The 12976-nt window shown below is 44.7% G+C and overlaps 1 protein-coding gene across 10 annotated transcripts in view; it reads right to left on the bottom strand.

Annotated features, from left to right (window-relative positions):
• Positions 1–211: 211 nt before the first annotated feature.
• atp8a2 (ATPase phospholipid transporting 8A2) overlaps positions 212–12976 on the bottom strand; it is a 48716-nt gene continuing 35951 nt past the window's right edge. For 9 of the 10 annotated variants that reach the window (XM_004546695.4, XM_004546696.4, XM_004546697.4 and 6 more), the window contains 10 exons: positions 11975–12049; positions 11489–11611; positions 10960–11038; positions 10824–10885; positions 10293–10349; positions 8799–8906; positions 7058–7146; positions 6777–6881; positions 2925–3016; positions 212–1714 (listed from right to left, as the gene is read on the bottom strand). In XM_004546695.4, the coding sequence (XP_004546752.1) occupies positions 1620–1714; positions 2925–3016; positions 6777–6881; positions 7058–7146; positions 8799–8906; positions 10293–10349; positions 10824–10885; positions 10960–11038; positions 11489–11611; positions 11975–12049 (885 nt within the window). In that variant the 3' untranslated portion in view covers positions 212–1619. Of the gene's footprint in view, positions 1715–2924; positions 3017–6281; positions 6313–6776; positions 6882–7057; positions 7147–8798; positions 8907–10292; positions 10350–10823; positions 10886–10959; positions 11039–11488; positions 11612–11974; positions 12050–12976 lie in introns of all 10 variants that reach the window. The other variant, XR_191070.4, reaches the window with a different exon arrangement.

The raw sequence follows: 12976 nt of genomic DNA, 5'->3' as shown, positions 1-12976 counted from the left end.
GAGAGGTTTGATTTGGCCAATTTATAAAATGCTAAGCTTTTAATGTTCGCATTGACATTTTCTATATTTTCTTTTCCTTTCCATCCTCTGTGTGAAATGTAAACCAAGACTCCTCCAGCTTCCCGGGAGCTACAGTTGGACTCAAAAACCCCTCGCTTTGATTGCAAGAGCACACAGCGCGCAGCCAAAACACAAAGACATTTAGTCAGGCCATGGATTGATTAGATTTAATGATTAGGACAACCCCTCTCGCCCATCCCCTTTCAGTTTTGCATTCCTGAACCAGAGTGTCCTCAACACAGAGCTCACAGACAATGGACTCTACATTCAGACAAACCCCAAAGCTAGAAAAAAAAAACAAAAAACAACAACACATGATCCATGCGAGCGTCTCAATCAAATCCCTTCTGGTTGGGTGCCTTTTAGGGCAACTTCAAGTAAAATACTCCCGCTAAGACATGTTTTCACATATGAGTACAAAAGAAACGGGCATTAATGAAAAGAGAAAAAAAATAGAAACAAATACACATTGATGTTTGCTTTAATTTAAAAAAGAGAGAGAGACAGAGAGAAAGAAACAGTCCAGTAAAGAGTGGAAATGCAACAGAAATAAAAGAGGAAGCGCTAATGCCAGTCATGCTGCTTCCACGTCAGCTGACGGTGGTAGACGGGCGACGTCTGGAGTCACGGGAGAGGTCAGAAAATAAAACAAAATGGATTTCTTTAAACTTGCGAAAAGGAGGAGAGGGACACGGAGGCTGCAAAGCGGCTATGAGATGGAGAGATAAGGAAGGAATGAAGGGAGAGCTAAAGCAAGAGGTCTCAGTGGGGTAGGAGGGGCTGTGGCAGGGTTGTGGTCCGGTTTGGTGAGCGTTCTGCCTCAGTGGCATCTCTATGGTGTTTGGCAGTGAGGCTCGATGCTGAGATGTTACGAGAGAGAGAGAGAGAGAGGGGGCCTGTAGCTGGGGGTGCAGGGCTCTGGCGGGTCCTCGGTATATGCTTCCCACCCTCTAATTTTAAGGAATTCTTCGCGCCTGTATGCGTGTGAGCGAGCGAGCGAGTGCGACTATTTTGACGTCCCCTTCCACATCGGCGCGTGATGACAGACGGGAAATGAGAGGGAACGGTGGATGCGAACGCACATGGATCGACACACGCATGCACACGAACACGGGAGCGCCAATGCGTGCAGACACACATGCACAGGCAGACAGAGACGCACTGGGACGCGCACACACACACACGCTTGCGCGCACACACGTAGGCATAAAGCAAACTCAGTCTGAGGGATATACAGATATGAGTAGCAGTCTCTGAGTTTGACTTGTCACGTCTGTGCATGGATATGATTGCTCATGCCTGTGCAGCCTTTGTGAGTTATAACAATGGTTAGTCCATATATCCGGCCTGGTCCCTTCTCCCGAGTCAGTCCTCCAAGCGCCAGCGACGGCCTCCATGCCTGACCATGACTTCCGTCCCTGGCAAGGGGTCAGGTCACTGTCCAGTAAGGCCACAGCAGGGGTCGGTCACCCGGCGTGAGGGTGTCACTTAAGTCTATCTCCGCTGTCACCTTGACAAATTCTTGCTTCAGTGAGCCAAAGCTTTGATCCGGGATGGGGCTAGAGGCTGGGGCGCTGGCGGGTGGTGTCATAAGAGCGCACTACCTGGGATTGAGACACCACACCATGCTCCTCCTGAGAGAAGGCATAGCCATCTGCAGAGAGACAGAGGAGGAGAAGTCTTACTTGTTAAGCCTGTGTGCTGAGTGACAACAAAACTGGGAACACAGAGATGACACAGTGAGACTGTTGGCTTCTATCAGTCTTATGGCTCAGTCACATAAACTCCTTGCAACTAGGAAAAATTGAGATTTTTTTCCTGTGATTTTTTTTTGCATTTAAAAACAACCTCAAGTAGTGCTGGTGATAAACTGGTAGCCCAGAGGCTGAGCATGCATCACCCTCAACCTCTGGGCTACCACTTTTGATTGCAGTGCAAATACGTATGTTACATAGCACTTTTCTACTCTGCTGGAGCACTCACAGTGCTTTATACAACATTCATTCAGCCATTTACACAAGCACTGTGATCTTCTATTCAAACTCCAACACATACATTAGAGAGCAACTCAGTTCAGTATCTTTGGCATGCAAACAGGAGCAACAGGACCAAACATCCAACCTTTGAATTAGTGAATGACCTGCTCTAACTGCTGAGCTGCAGTGATCGTACGGGAAACCTGTCTTCAAACAATTGCAGACCAACTCAGACTGACCACCATCTAATTTGCCATCTAATTAATAAACAGACACAGGTTGCCAACACGTTGCAATCAATCGCTGTTTGCACTGATAAGCACAACTCGTTTGCAACAGGGAACTTAGCTGTTTGTTTTCTGGTTATTTGCCTATATAAATGCATATAAAAGTAGCTGAGGGGTTATGTTACTTAGGCATCCTGCAGCAACTCTGTCACTATTTTTGGAGGAATTTCTGCTTTATATCTATGAGGTTCTTGCTGGTACTTAATCTTGTGAGTACTTAATCGTTAAGCCGTTACAAAGCCTTCCTTGCCAAGGATTTGCAACAGATTTGCAATTTTTGCTCTTTATCACAGTTAATTGCTGGATTATCGCAAACAGGTTGCACATAATTGCCACCTTGATCCCAATCAACAGTAAACTGATAGCAGACCGACTCTGTCTTACTGGTGTTTTATCACCATTTTGACGCACTGAAGTTGCTTTGAAGACAGCAGCTGGTTGTTTTGTCTTTGAACCATTTCAAAAGTCAACAAGATCACAAATCAGTTGCGCACAGTCGCAATAGCTTTGGCCTCCAGCCACCGTTCGCCTTACTGTGACTGGAGCATTAAAGCAAGACTTGGTTTACATGATAGCATCTCTTATTGGAAAGAGCACTCACGTGACACAGTCTGCTGCACAGAGTTTGAGCGTCCTACACTTGAAGGTGTTTTCCTAAAGACTCTTGTCAGCAGATGGGCCCGTTCGTTTAGACTGCAAGATAAAAAGAAGGAAAGGTAAGGAAGAACATTTACTCCAAAGCAGCACAACATAATCACTATAATAACACATAATTATACAAATGAGAGAATCTCTGCTACTCCCACAACTACATAACACTCTTACTAACAACCAGTCTACAGACTTTCAGGATCTTTGCCTCTAATTTTTCTATGACTATGATTTTTAATCTTAGCTGCTCTTCAGTAAAACACTGCAGCATAACAGAAAAGCAAAGCACTTGTTTAGGGTGTAACATAGAAACACACAGATCAATAAGTAAACAAAATCTCAGCAGATTTAGGACCAGAAAGTTTGTTAGAGGTGGATTAGACAGCGACTGCTTTTCACATTCACTTTAACAGTAAGTCATAAACTGCCTGCAGGGTAACAGGACATCCACAGTAAACTGTTCCTCATCCCCACTCCACTCCACTCTCCCCCCCATTCCAAGAAGAAGACTGGACCCTCTGTTCTGAGACCACACGCCGTCACGGCTCCTCTCCTCCGGTGACCAAAAATAACCAAGCCCATTCCAGATACTGCGCACTAACACAGGCCGGCTCGAATGCATACATACACACATATATTCATACATTTGTCTCCTGTGTCATCGCCATTATTACAGCCAATAAAGTGCAGACGTCGAATGTAAACGTAAGGGGCGCCTCGGGAAGTTAACTTCTGCCATATTTACTTGAAGGAATACGTTTTGTGCAGTTATCTGCCAGTGGAGCATTAAATTCACACACAAGGGTTTTCCCAGGCACTTAGAGTACACAGAGGTGATGATGATCAGTGGAGTAATTATGGAGTCGACCCAGCCTTCCCAAGGCTAACATTTGGAACAAGCGGTTAGGAAATTTTCATAACTGTCTAAGACCGCTGGGAATCTTTCACTGGTGTGAAAAAAAGAGAGCTCTCGAGCTTGCTCAAAGACTTTCTGTTATGTCTGTTAAAATAATGTCTGTTACAAGGATGACGGCACTGTGAGTTCGATAAAATTACTAAACAGTGGCTGGACAAATAAATGAACGGTTCGTGCATCAGTATGACTTAAGCTGTCCTCGCTCCTGCCGTGAAGTTTCTCTGTGGGTACTTTCTGATTCAAAAGGGCCCGAGGATGTACGCTATTTGAACTCTTCCCCCCGAGACACTCCCGTACTGTACCTTTCCACCTTTTCCCATGCCTACCCTCCCCAAAAACTACAAACACAGATGTGCTCTTTTCCATTTTGCTCCATTGCTTCCCAGCTCACCCTTAGTTTCCTTCTCTTATTCTGAATGGAAAGCACTCAAGGATGTGTTCCTGCCTCCCGGCGTTTAAAAGCAGGGTCAGTCAAGGACGGAGCTCTGTTTAAGGGTCAAGAGGAGCAATGTGGTTTTACACTCACCCCCCCCCGACTTCTTCTGCTCACTTCAAGAAACAAGAACCACCTCTAATGTACTTTCTCTTGGTGAAACCTTTAACTCAACCTCCTCATAAAATGAGAAAACTGTGGAACTCACTGTAACACAGGGAGATAAGTATTCACACTCCTCATGTGAGTATACGTTATGCAAACTTAACTTCTAATTTAAGTTGTCAAATATGAAGTAAAAGTAGAATACTTGTGTTGTTCTTGGTATTGTTCTTTATCATCTAACACCGCACTGTATGTTATAAGCTTATAGTGAGTTTTTACAATAAAAGCTAGCAGCCACAGTATAGCCGTCAAATAATAAATATGGAGATATAGTCAGATGTGTCCTACAGAGGTGTTTGGGGGCATTAAACTAAAGTAGCAAAATGGAAATTTCCTGAATCTCTTTGTGCCACAGCTAGTAAATCACTAAACGTCTACAAACTAGGTTTTCCAAAATACTTTGGATGCTGTATCAAATGTAATTATATGAACTATGTTTGATTTATTTCAAATTAATTAAAAAAATCAACATACCATATCTTAGAACAGAGAAATATTGGGGTTTTTTTTGGACAAATATAAGGTTGTTTCTAAATTGTTTCCAGCATAACACTCCAACAAAGATGAGACAAGGGCAACATTAGACTGTTAAAGTTGTGGACTTGCTAAAAATAACACCTCACAGCTGACTAGGGTTAATTGGACAGACACCGTTACATGGACAAAAGTACCGGGACACTTACACGAGCTGCCCATGCCATGAAGCTCCCAGCACACAGCTTTGGTGCTGATGTTAAAGCCAGAGGAGGTTTTCAGGGCAGTTATTGAGTCAGCAGAGCGTTGGCAACTTTTACGCACCTCAGGAGTCAGCAACCACGCTCTGTAACTTTCTGTAGTCTGAGTTCCTGTGGCTTCTAAACACTTGCACTTTGCAATAATACCACAGACATTTCTGGAAAAATTACTTCTTGGTTCAAAATCTCTGCACCTCCAGAATGGATGAAAGGGGCGTTGGAGGAAAAAGCTCAAGAAACAAATACAACAAATCTGCATGGTGAGGTGTTTGATTTTATCCAGCTAGACTGAAAACACCTAAATTTAAAGATTAAGAGGTTTGGCCCAATACTTTTGTCCATACAGGTAAGAATAAAGCTTCAAGTTGGGGATTGAAATCATGTGCAGTGCAAAAAAATATTCATAATTTAGACAATCCAAGACTGGCAACCAAATCTAAATGGCTGAGATCTTTGGCCTCTTAGCCGTCATTGGTGAGCACAGTTTGTCACTACATCCACACATGCAACCCCCCCGTCACCCATAAAACACAAATAAACATCAATAAATTGAGTGATGTTGAAAGCTGTCATTGGGTTTGCCCAATCAAAACCTTAAATTCTTTTTGGAAGTCATGGACATCAACATTCACGTTGGTATTAGGGTGCATTAGGCACATGGGTTGGGTAACTTAATAGCTTAGCCCCCAGTGATGCTGGATGACGTGTGCAACATTTGAAGCAATATATGCTGTCAGGTGATGGAAAACTGTTCATGTTGAAACTTTTATAAATCATTTTGTTGGCATCAAATTCAAAAATATTTAAATGTCTCTGTTTCAATGTTATTTTTACAGTTTCCAGTGAAATACAGACTTTAAATGATTTTCAACTCCCTGCTTTTTGTTAGTTCATTTACATTTTAACCAGCATCCCAATGATTTTGGAAAAGTGGTCGTGTACTGAATCTATAATTTGTATAATTTCCCTCAAAATTAGCCAAAGATCTTTATTCTAATGCAATACTGAGCACAACACTAAGTCACAGCCTTTGAAGCTACAGGCAAACGTTAAACACACCAGATCAGTACAGCAGTTTAAATTGGTCCACCTATGAAGAAAAAGAACGATCGCATTTAAAGAAATAAGGAGAGAAAAAAAAAGTGAGAACAATACAACATTAAAAGATACAAAGAGAGGGAGATGTGAACTTGGTTAATGGAAAACAAGCAGGAGTCACTCCAAAGCAGCTTGCAATGGGGCACACAGGTCATTTGAGGTCACAGGTCACACAGTGGGACAGTGCAAACCCAGAAACTACCTCTGTGAGCAGTTCTGGCTCTACGGGACATCAGCCTTGGCCTCAGCCCTGTGGACGTTGCCACAGGGGGGACAGAAATAGTTTATTTTCACACATAAAAATATAATAAAGACACTAGCAGGCCGTTATTAAAACTGCAGACATTTGGGACATGGTAGCACAGGACATATTAAATTTTTGAAAAATCTACTTGATGATAAAAAGATGTATATGTATGATGTGATATCCCAAGATGCTTTGTAGCGTTTCAATACCTGCGGCTGCTGGCATCTCTAAGGACAGCTGCGCCTGGGTCAACGGACCGCGCCTCCAGCTCCTGCACCTCCTCGAGAAGAGACTTCCTCACAGAGCGGCGTGCGCTGCACGGCAGAAAAAAAGCTCATCAGCCCAATGAAGGAAACTGAGCGTTTCACCTCGTAGACACGTGTAATTCATTGTAAGAAGTGCTCAGTACGGGTTATGTAAACGCTTCAGTTAAGTTGAATAACGTCTGTATGGATTCCCCAAGTATTTATATTAAACGGATACTACTTACGCCGTCCAAGCGAAGTCTTTGAGTAAACACGCAGCAGGCACCAAGACCAGGCCCAGCCAGAAGTGCCAGCACTGCATCACCTTGCCAGCCTGAGGTGACAACACACAGGGCCCATTTATTTCCACTCATATATGAATCCACGTTGAGCATTAAGTCATTTTTCTCAGCAGCGAGCACACGGGTGGAGGTGGAGGAGAGGGGGGAGGACGCATACGGTAACGGCTGAAGGAAATGTGACTCAAAAGTCATAAAGAGCATAAAGGGAGTTAGCCAAAGTTGAACATCTCGAATGTTAGGCAGAAATATTTAACAGCTTTCTCACCGCTTTTAACTACAACTCAAACAACATCACAGAAGCTGTGTGAACGTGCTAAGTGGCAGAGATGCTGGCGTCCCACCCCTCCACCCACTACCTGTCTATCCAGTCCACCCTCAGTGACCTTTGCCTCCCTTCTTACTCTGTCTCCCAGGATTAATCACGCATCTGACTACTCCATTTGTCAGCCTGTATGTCTCTTTGATACTTACTCCCACACAACTCTTACTCCTCTGATTCCCTCCAATCTCACTCTTTCACAACTTCCTTTCATTATTAGTGACTGCATCGTTTGTTGCCTGTCCTCACTCGTTTTGGTAAATCCCTGCAGTTTCTCTCCGCTTCGGTTATCTCACTGCACGAGCTTGTGTTTTGCTTTGCACGTCTTTGTCTCTAGGTGTCAAAATCGCATGCACCGTGTCCTCTTTAGCTTCGAATACTTTATTGCCCGTATCACATGTTTCCCGCGTCTTGTTTTTGCATTTGTAAGGACGATTTGGGTTCCCACAGAAAGATGATAAACTGGGAAAATGAATCAGAGAGCAGCTGGAATCCCAACCAAGGCACGGACGATCCAAATGGACTCACACATAATCAGCGTTTCTGTCTGTGACAAATGCCTCCACACAAAGACTCACAGTATATCACATAATCTCTGTGGACGGCGAGGATGCAGGCATGAAAACATGAATTTCTCTGCTTTGTTATATCCATAGAAACAGACTGTTGGTCTGAGCCGCTACATGGATCTGGACACACATGTCACACCTAGCTATTCTGAGCAGACGTACACAACTCTTTTTTTCATCCTGTGTCCCACATGGACAGATCGAAATATAGATAGAGCGAGCGAGGGAAATAAGAGAGGCAATAGTGCAGTTGGGTGGGGGGGCTGTCTTTGACCATTCCCCAGTTAGGCTGAGCAGCTGCAGAGATATTTGACCGCATTCCTGATTTCTGACACAAATTGAATTAATGGGCTGCGGGGAGTTGAGAAGGCTCTATTCCCTTCCCCTGCCACTCAGCGGGGCACTTCATCTCACCCATGCCTTCATGCCCAGACTCTAAAATGAGTCTCTTAATTAAGGGGTCCCACACATCACATCACCCCCCACTGGACCCTCATCACCACCACCAGCAGCGGCAGCGGCCCACCCTGTTGAGTCAACACCTCCACAGAGGGCAGTAAAAGACTGGAGCTCGGGTGACACGCAGCAGGTGTGGGAAGCCAGGGGGGCCCAGCAGTGTCGCCGTGGAACACCCAAGAGGTGAGTCTTTTAGGCGCCATGTAACAGCAACCAAAACGGAAGGGAGGGGCAGGTGATTTTGCAGAGAAGAGATGTAGTAGGAAGGGCCTTTTTCTAACCTCCACCATTGCACCTTGTTATAAAAATGAATGACGCGTGTTTATGGCGAGAGACTTGCCTGGCCCAGCATGTCAGGAGCAATAGGGATGGTGGGCCAGATGGCGGAGTAGACACCGAAGAAGACGATCCAGAGCACCATGCTTCCCCATACCGCCAGGTGGGAGAACTACAATAGAGAGACGGGGAGATAGAGAGAAGAAAGAAGGACGGCGAGAGTTAAGGAGAGATTAAGAGAGAGAAAAGAGAGACAGCATGAGGTCAAATGCTTTATATACAGCTCATCCCAATATAGACAACCTTCCCCTCCCTCCTTTCCCTGTGTGTGATCCACTGTAAGGGGACTCTGTGTGAATTCCAGTGGGACCCGGGCTTCATTACCGCCACACTGTTGTGCGGACAGCTGAATGGACAGAGGTGTCAGTCCCTTTCTGTCCATCCTGCCAGTCTCTCCTTCCTCTCCAACCACAGGAAAAAAAGAAAGCAAACGATGTGGCTGTCATGGCTGGAGCTGCTGTTATCCTAAACTCCATCTCCACTTTGGCTGCTGTTATTTTAGAACTGAAAGTTGAAGCCACATGCTCAGCTTTCTCTATGTCTTTTTTCAGAATTTCCCCTCTTTAAGCCCACTTGTTTCTTTCCTTTGTTTTATCTCTATTTACTAAGGCAGAGTTCAGGAGCAGTCTTTGGAGCAGTGCTCCAAGTTTTGCCTGTGTAGAATACTGCTGTGTAATGTCACGAGCTGCTGCATTTTCTTATGACTGCTGGTATATTTTGACGATCAACAGCAGGATTATTTTTTTAAATCACGTTAACACGACTATTATCAGTCCCTTTCACCACCCTGCCTGTCAGTGACCTGTGAAGTAAATCAGTTAATGTCTCACGAATGGCAAGACCTTACTTTGTTTTGCATCATCACTGCCGTATTTCATTGGTATTCCAGCTAAGAATTGCTCGACAGCCACGCTTCCACTGAGACCGCTTCTGATGAGGCTTCAGTAGACGGATCAACTGAAAGGCATAATGCATCTTTCAGGTATGCATCATGTATCAGATTTCTGATGAACTTTTTAATATCTGTACGCCTCACTATGCACGGCCTGAGCTCCATTTGTTGCTTACAAGCTGAACGTCTTCAAGCACATTTGGCTGTTCTTGCAGCTGCTCCGCAGTTAAGTATCTCTGCTTGAGTTGAATGCTTAGTAGTGATTTCTTTGTCAAGATCTGGCACTTTCCAGACCTTTTTGTTTGTTTTTTTAAACGGCTACATCTGAAAAACCGAGTAAAGGAAAAAGCTGCAGAGGAACTAGTTGGAAGAAAAGGTGCAAGCAACTGCAGTTTGAGAAACCTCCACCACAACATCAAGGTAGACCACATCTTCTGCCATGCTTTTCCTGACTATGAAGCATTTAGACCAGGTCGTATGGAAAACTTACACTGAAAGGCTCACAGAGTACCCCACCCTACCCCAACCCTCCCCTTTATTTGTCAACACTGGAGTAAAATACAGCACATGTTGTGTGGTGTATTAAGAGTGTGTTAATGCTCCTACCCTGGTCCAAGCTGTGGTCTCCATTCCAGCTTTCAGACACACTGTAACGACCACATACTGCACGCACACACACACACACACGCACAGAGGAGCGGGTGGGCAAATAAAAAAAAAAACAGAAACAGGATTAGTTGACTGGCGACTGTGGAGATAATAAACAATAATGTTATACAGTAAACTCAGCAATGTCTGTTAAAATACTCTGGAGTCCCACAATCCCTCGCAGTCCACACACACACACACAACAAATAAACACCACCGACATCCACATGAGACTCCAAGGGAGTAAAATGATAGAGAGTGTGTGACGCCGAAGCGAAAAGAGAAAATAGACGGACGAATGTCAGGGGAGACAGGCTGGCTAGACGGGACTAGATTGACTGGAGACTCATAAGGGCTCTGAGGAAGCAGCAACACTGTGCTGTGTACACAAACACTGTGCAGGTGAAAAAAAAAAAAGCACAAATCTGCGCCAAAAAGCAGAAATCAAAACAAAAGCAGACACATATAAATTTCCAGTACGACACTTACTGTGTAGACCATGTTTCCTGCAAACAGGTAGTCGTTTCCCTGACCGTTACTGAAGGGAGAGTCTGCGGAGAGCATGCGAGTGTCAGCAAACCAAACTCATCGCTTGCAGAAGGATGATCTGGGCAGGCTTACTTACCGTGCTCTAACATTTTGAGTGGAAACCAAAAGAGAATAATTGAATGAATCAGTGCATTGATGCAGTGTCCCCAGAACACCTGAAAGAAGGAGAAGGACACAGAAAGAGAGGAGGTGGAGGTGGAGGAGAGGGACAGTGGAAAACAAGTCAGTATAAATTAATGCCAAAACACATAAATGCTCCATCCCCCTAAACTTCTAAATACACAAAAACATACAAAAACAGCAATTCCTCACAAGAGCACACAACTCCCACTGTTCTAGTGCCATCAAAAGTGAGCTCTGGTACACACACACACGCACACAGAGTAGGTTAAGCTGCTGGTGTACCCTGTAAAATGAAAGACTTCCTTATTCTCGCATTATGAATCTCATTATGGTTTGCAATGGAAACATCCCAGACTCCATAGCCCCCCCCCTTGTTTACTTGCCAAAGTCCCAAACAAACAGCTGGCATCACTCATCGAATCCTGAAGCCAAAAGGACAGATCTAAATGTGCGTGTGTGTCTGCGAACATCTGCGCACGTACTTTGGTGTTGAAGCCCTCGGCATTCTGGGTTATTCGGTAGAGCTGCGGGAAGCGGAGCATGTTCTGCTGGCTGCACGGCCGGTCAAATATCCCCAGAGTGAACGGAGGCAGAGCGGTAAATATCTGCAGCACACAGAGGTCACACATGCGCAGCCTTTAAAACGCTTAATGACAAATACAGTGCCTGCACATATTCTTTATTTATATCAGACTATGAGCATCAAAACGGCTTCACCTCTGCACACAACACCTGCTTTGTAAGTAAAAGTGCTCTGCATTTCCCCTGAAGTAATTCGCAGTCACCAGAACACATGCATACACTTTCAAACCAAGAGAGCTGTGAGGAGAAGACAAAGCAGAGTGCTACTCATACTGAGAGATAGAGTGAAAGATAACAATCGATATCCAGCAAGTGGAAAGTGTAACAGCGAAGGAGGGTGAGTGGGGTAATGGAAAATTGTCAGATAGTGAAGGGTGGATACTCACCACGTTGTAGAGGCCTATGCACCAGCGTTCAAAGAGGATCTGGCCAGAGAACCCGTTCACAAAGGCAAACCAGAGCTGGGACACAAAGAGAGGGATGAGAGGAACAATAGTGAAGGGTAAAACTGCCTTAGGGAGGTCCTCACAGTAAAAGCAGCAGGGGGAAAATGACAAAATGAGGTAGTGGTGTTAGAAAAACGTCCTTTTTTAAGACTTAATTATTCAGATGGCAACAGCATGTCTTTATATGCATATAATAAAAATCCTCGTACAACAGTTAAACTTGCTTTGCCGCTAACAAGCATTAAAACCCCCTCTTAATGCCGGTTTTGTCTGGACCTCAAAATCAATTTCAGCTAATTCACCGAAACACTGTAACTGAATGCGCCTCGGGTAAACCCTCATTAGCTCTTTAATACACACACACACACACACACACACACACACACACACAAACACACACACCGACAGCAGACACAGGCAGATCTGTGGACAGATAAAGAAAATGTTTGGGGCCGCTGGTGGGAGTTGTGGCATTCCTGGGGCATACAGTGGAGAATACAGCCTAAGGGTGAGGCCTGATACACAAAAACCTCTCTCTTATACACACACACACACACACACACACACACACACGCACACACGCATGTGCGCACCATCCCCCTATGCTGTCTCCACTAAGTGGACAGAGACAGTCTATAACCTTTGGCCTAAAGAGCTCTGCTGGAAGCCAGCTATGTGAGATAATTGTGGAAACACACAAACGCACACACAGAGTGGTGGTGTGAGTGGGACCGTGGGCTACATGAGGACCTGCACCTGCTGGCATCCTTAATGTCAGACAGAGGGGTAAGAGGGGTTGGAGAGAGCACAGCTGTCAAATACCCCTCATAGCAGCCCCTTCATCACTCACACGCAAACGCAGTCATGTTTCACTTCTGATGACAACAAACTGATTTAAGTTCATTTCCTTAAGACTTTTACTATAACAACAACTACACCTTT

Source organism: Maylandia zebra, linkage group LG9 (assembly GCF_041146795.1).
Source record: "Maylandia zebra isolate NMK-2024a linkage group LG9, Mzebra_GT3a, whole genome shotgun sequence".
NCBI classification, from domain to species: domain Eukaryota; kingdom Metazoa; phylum Chordata; class Actinopteri; order Cichliformes; family Cichlidae; genus Maylandia; species Maylandia zebra.
The sequence above is the reverse complement of the archived record's forward strand: the minus strand, read 5'-3'. Positions and strand labels throughout refer to the sequence as shown.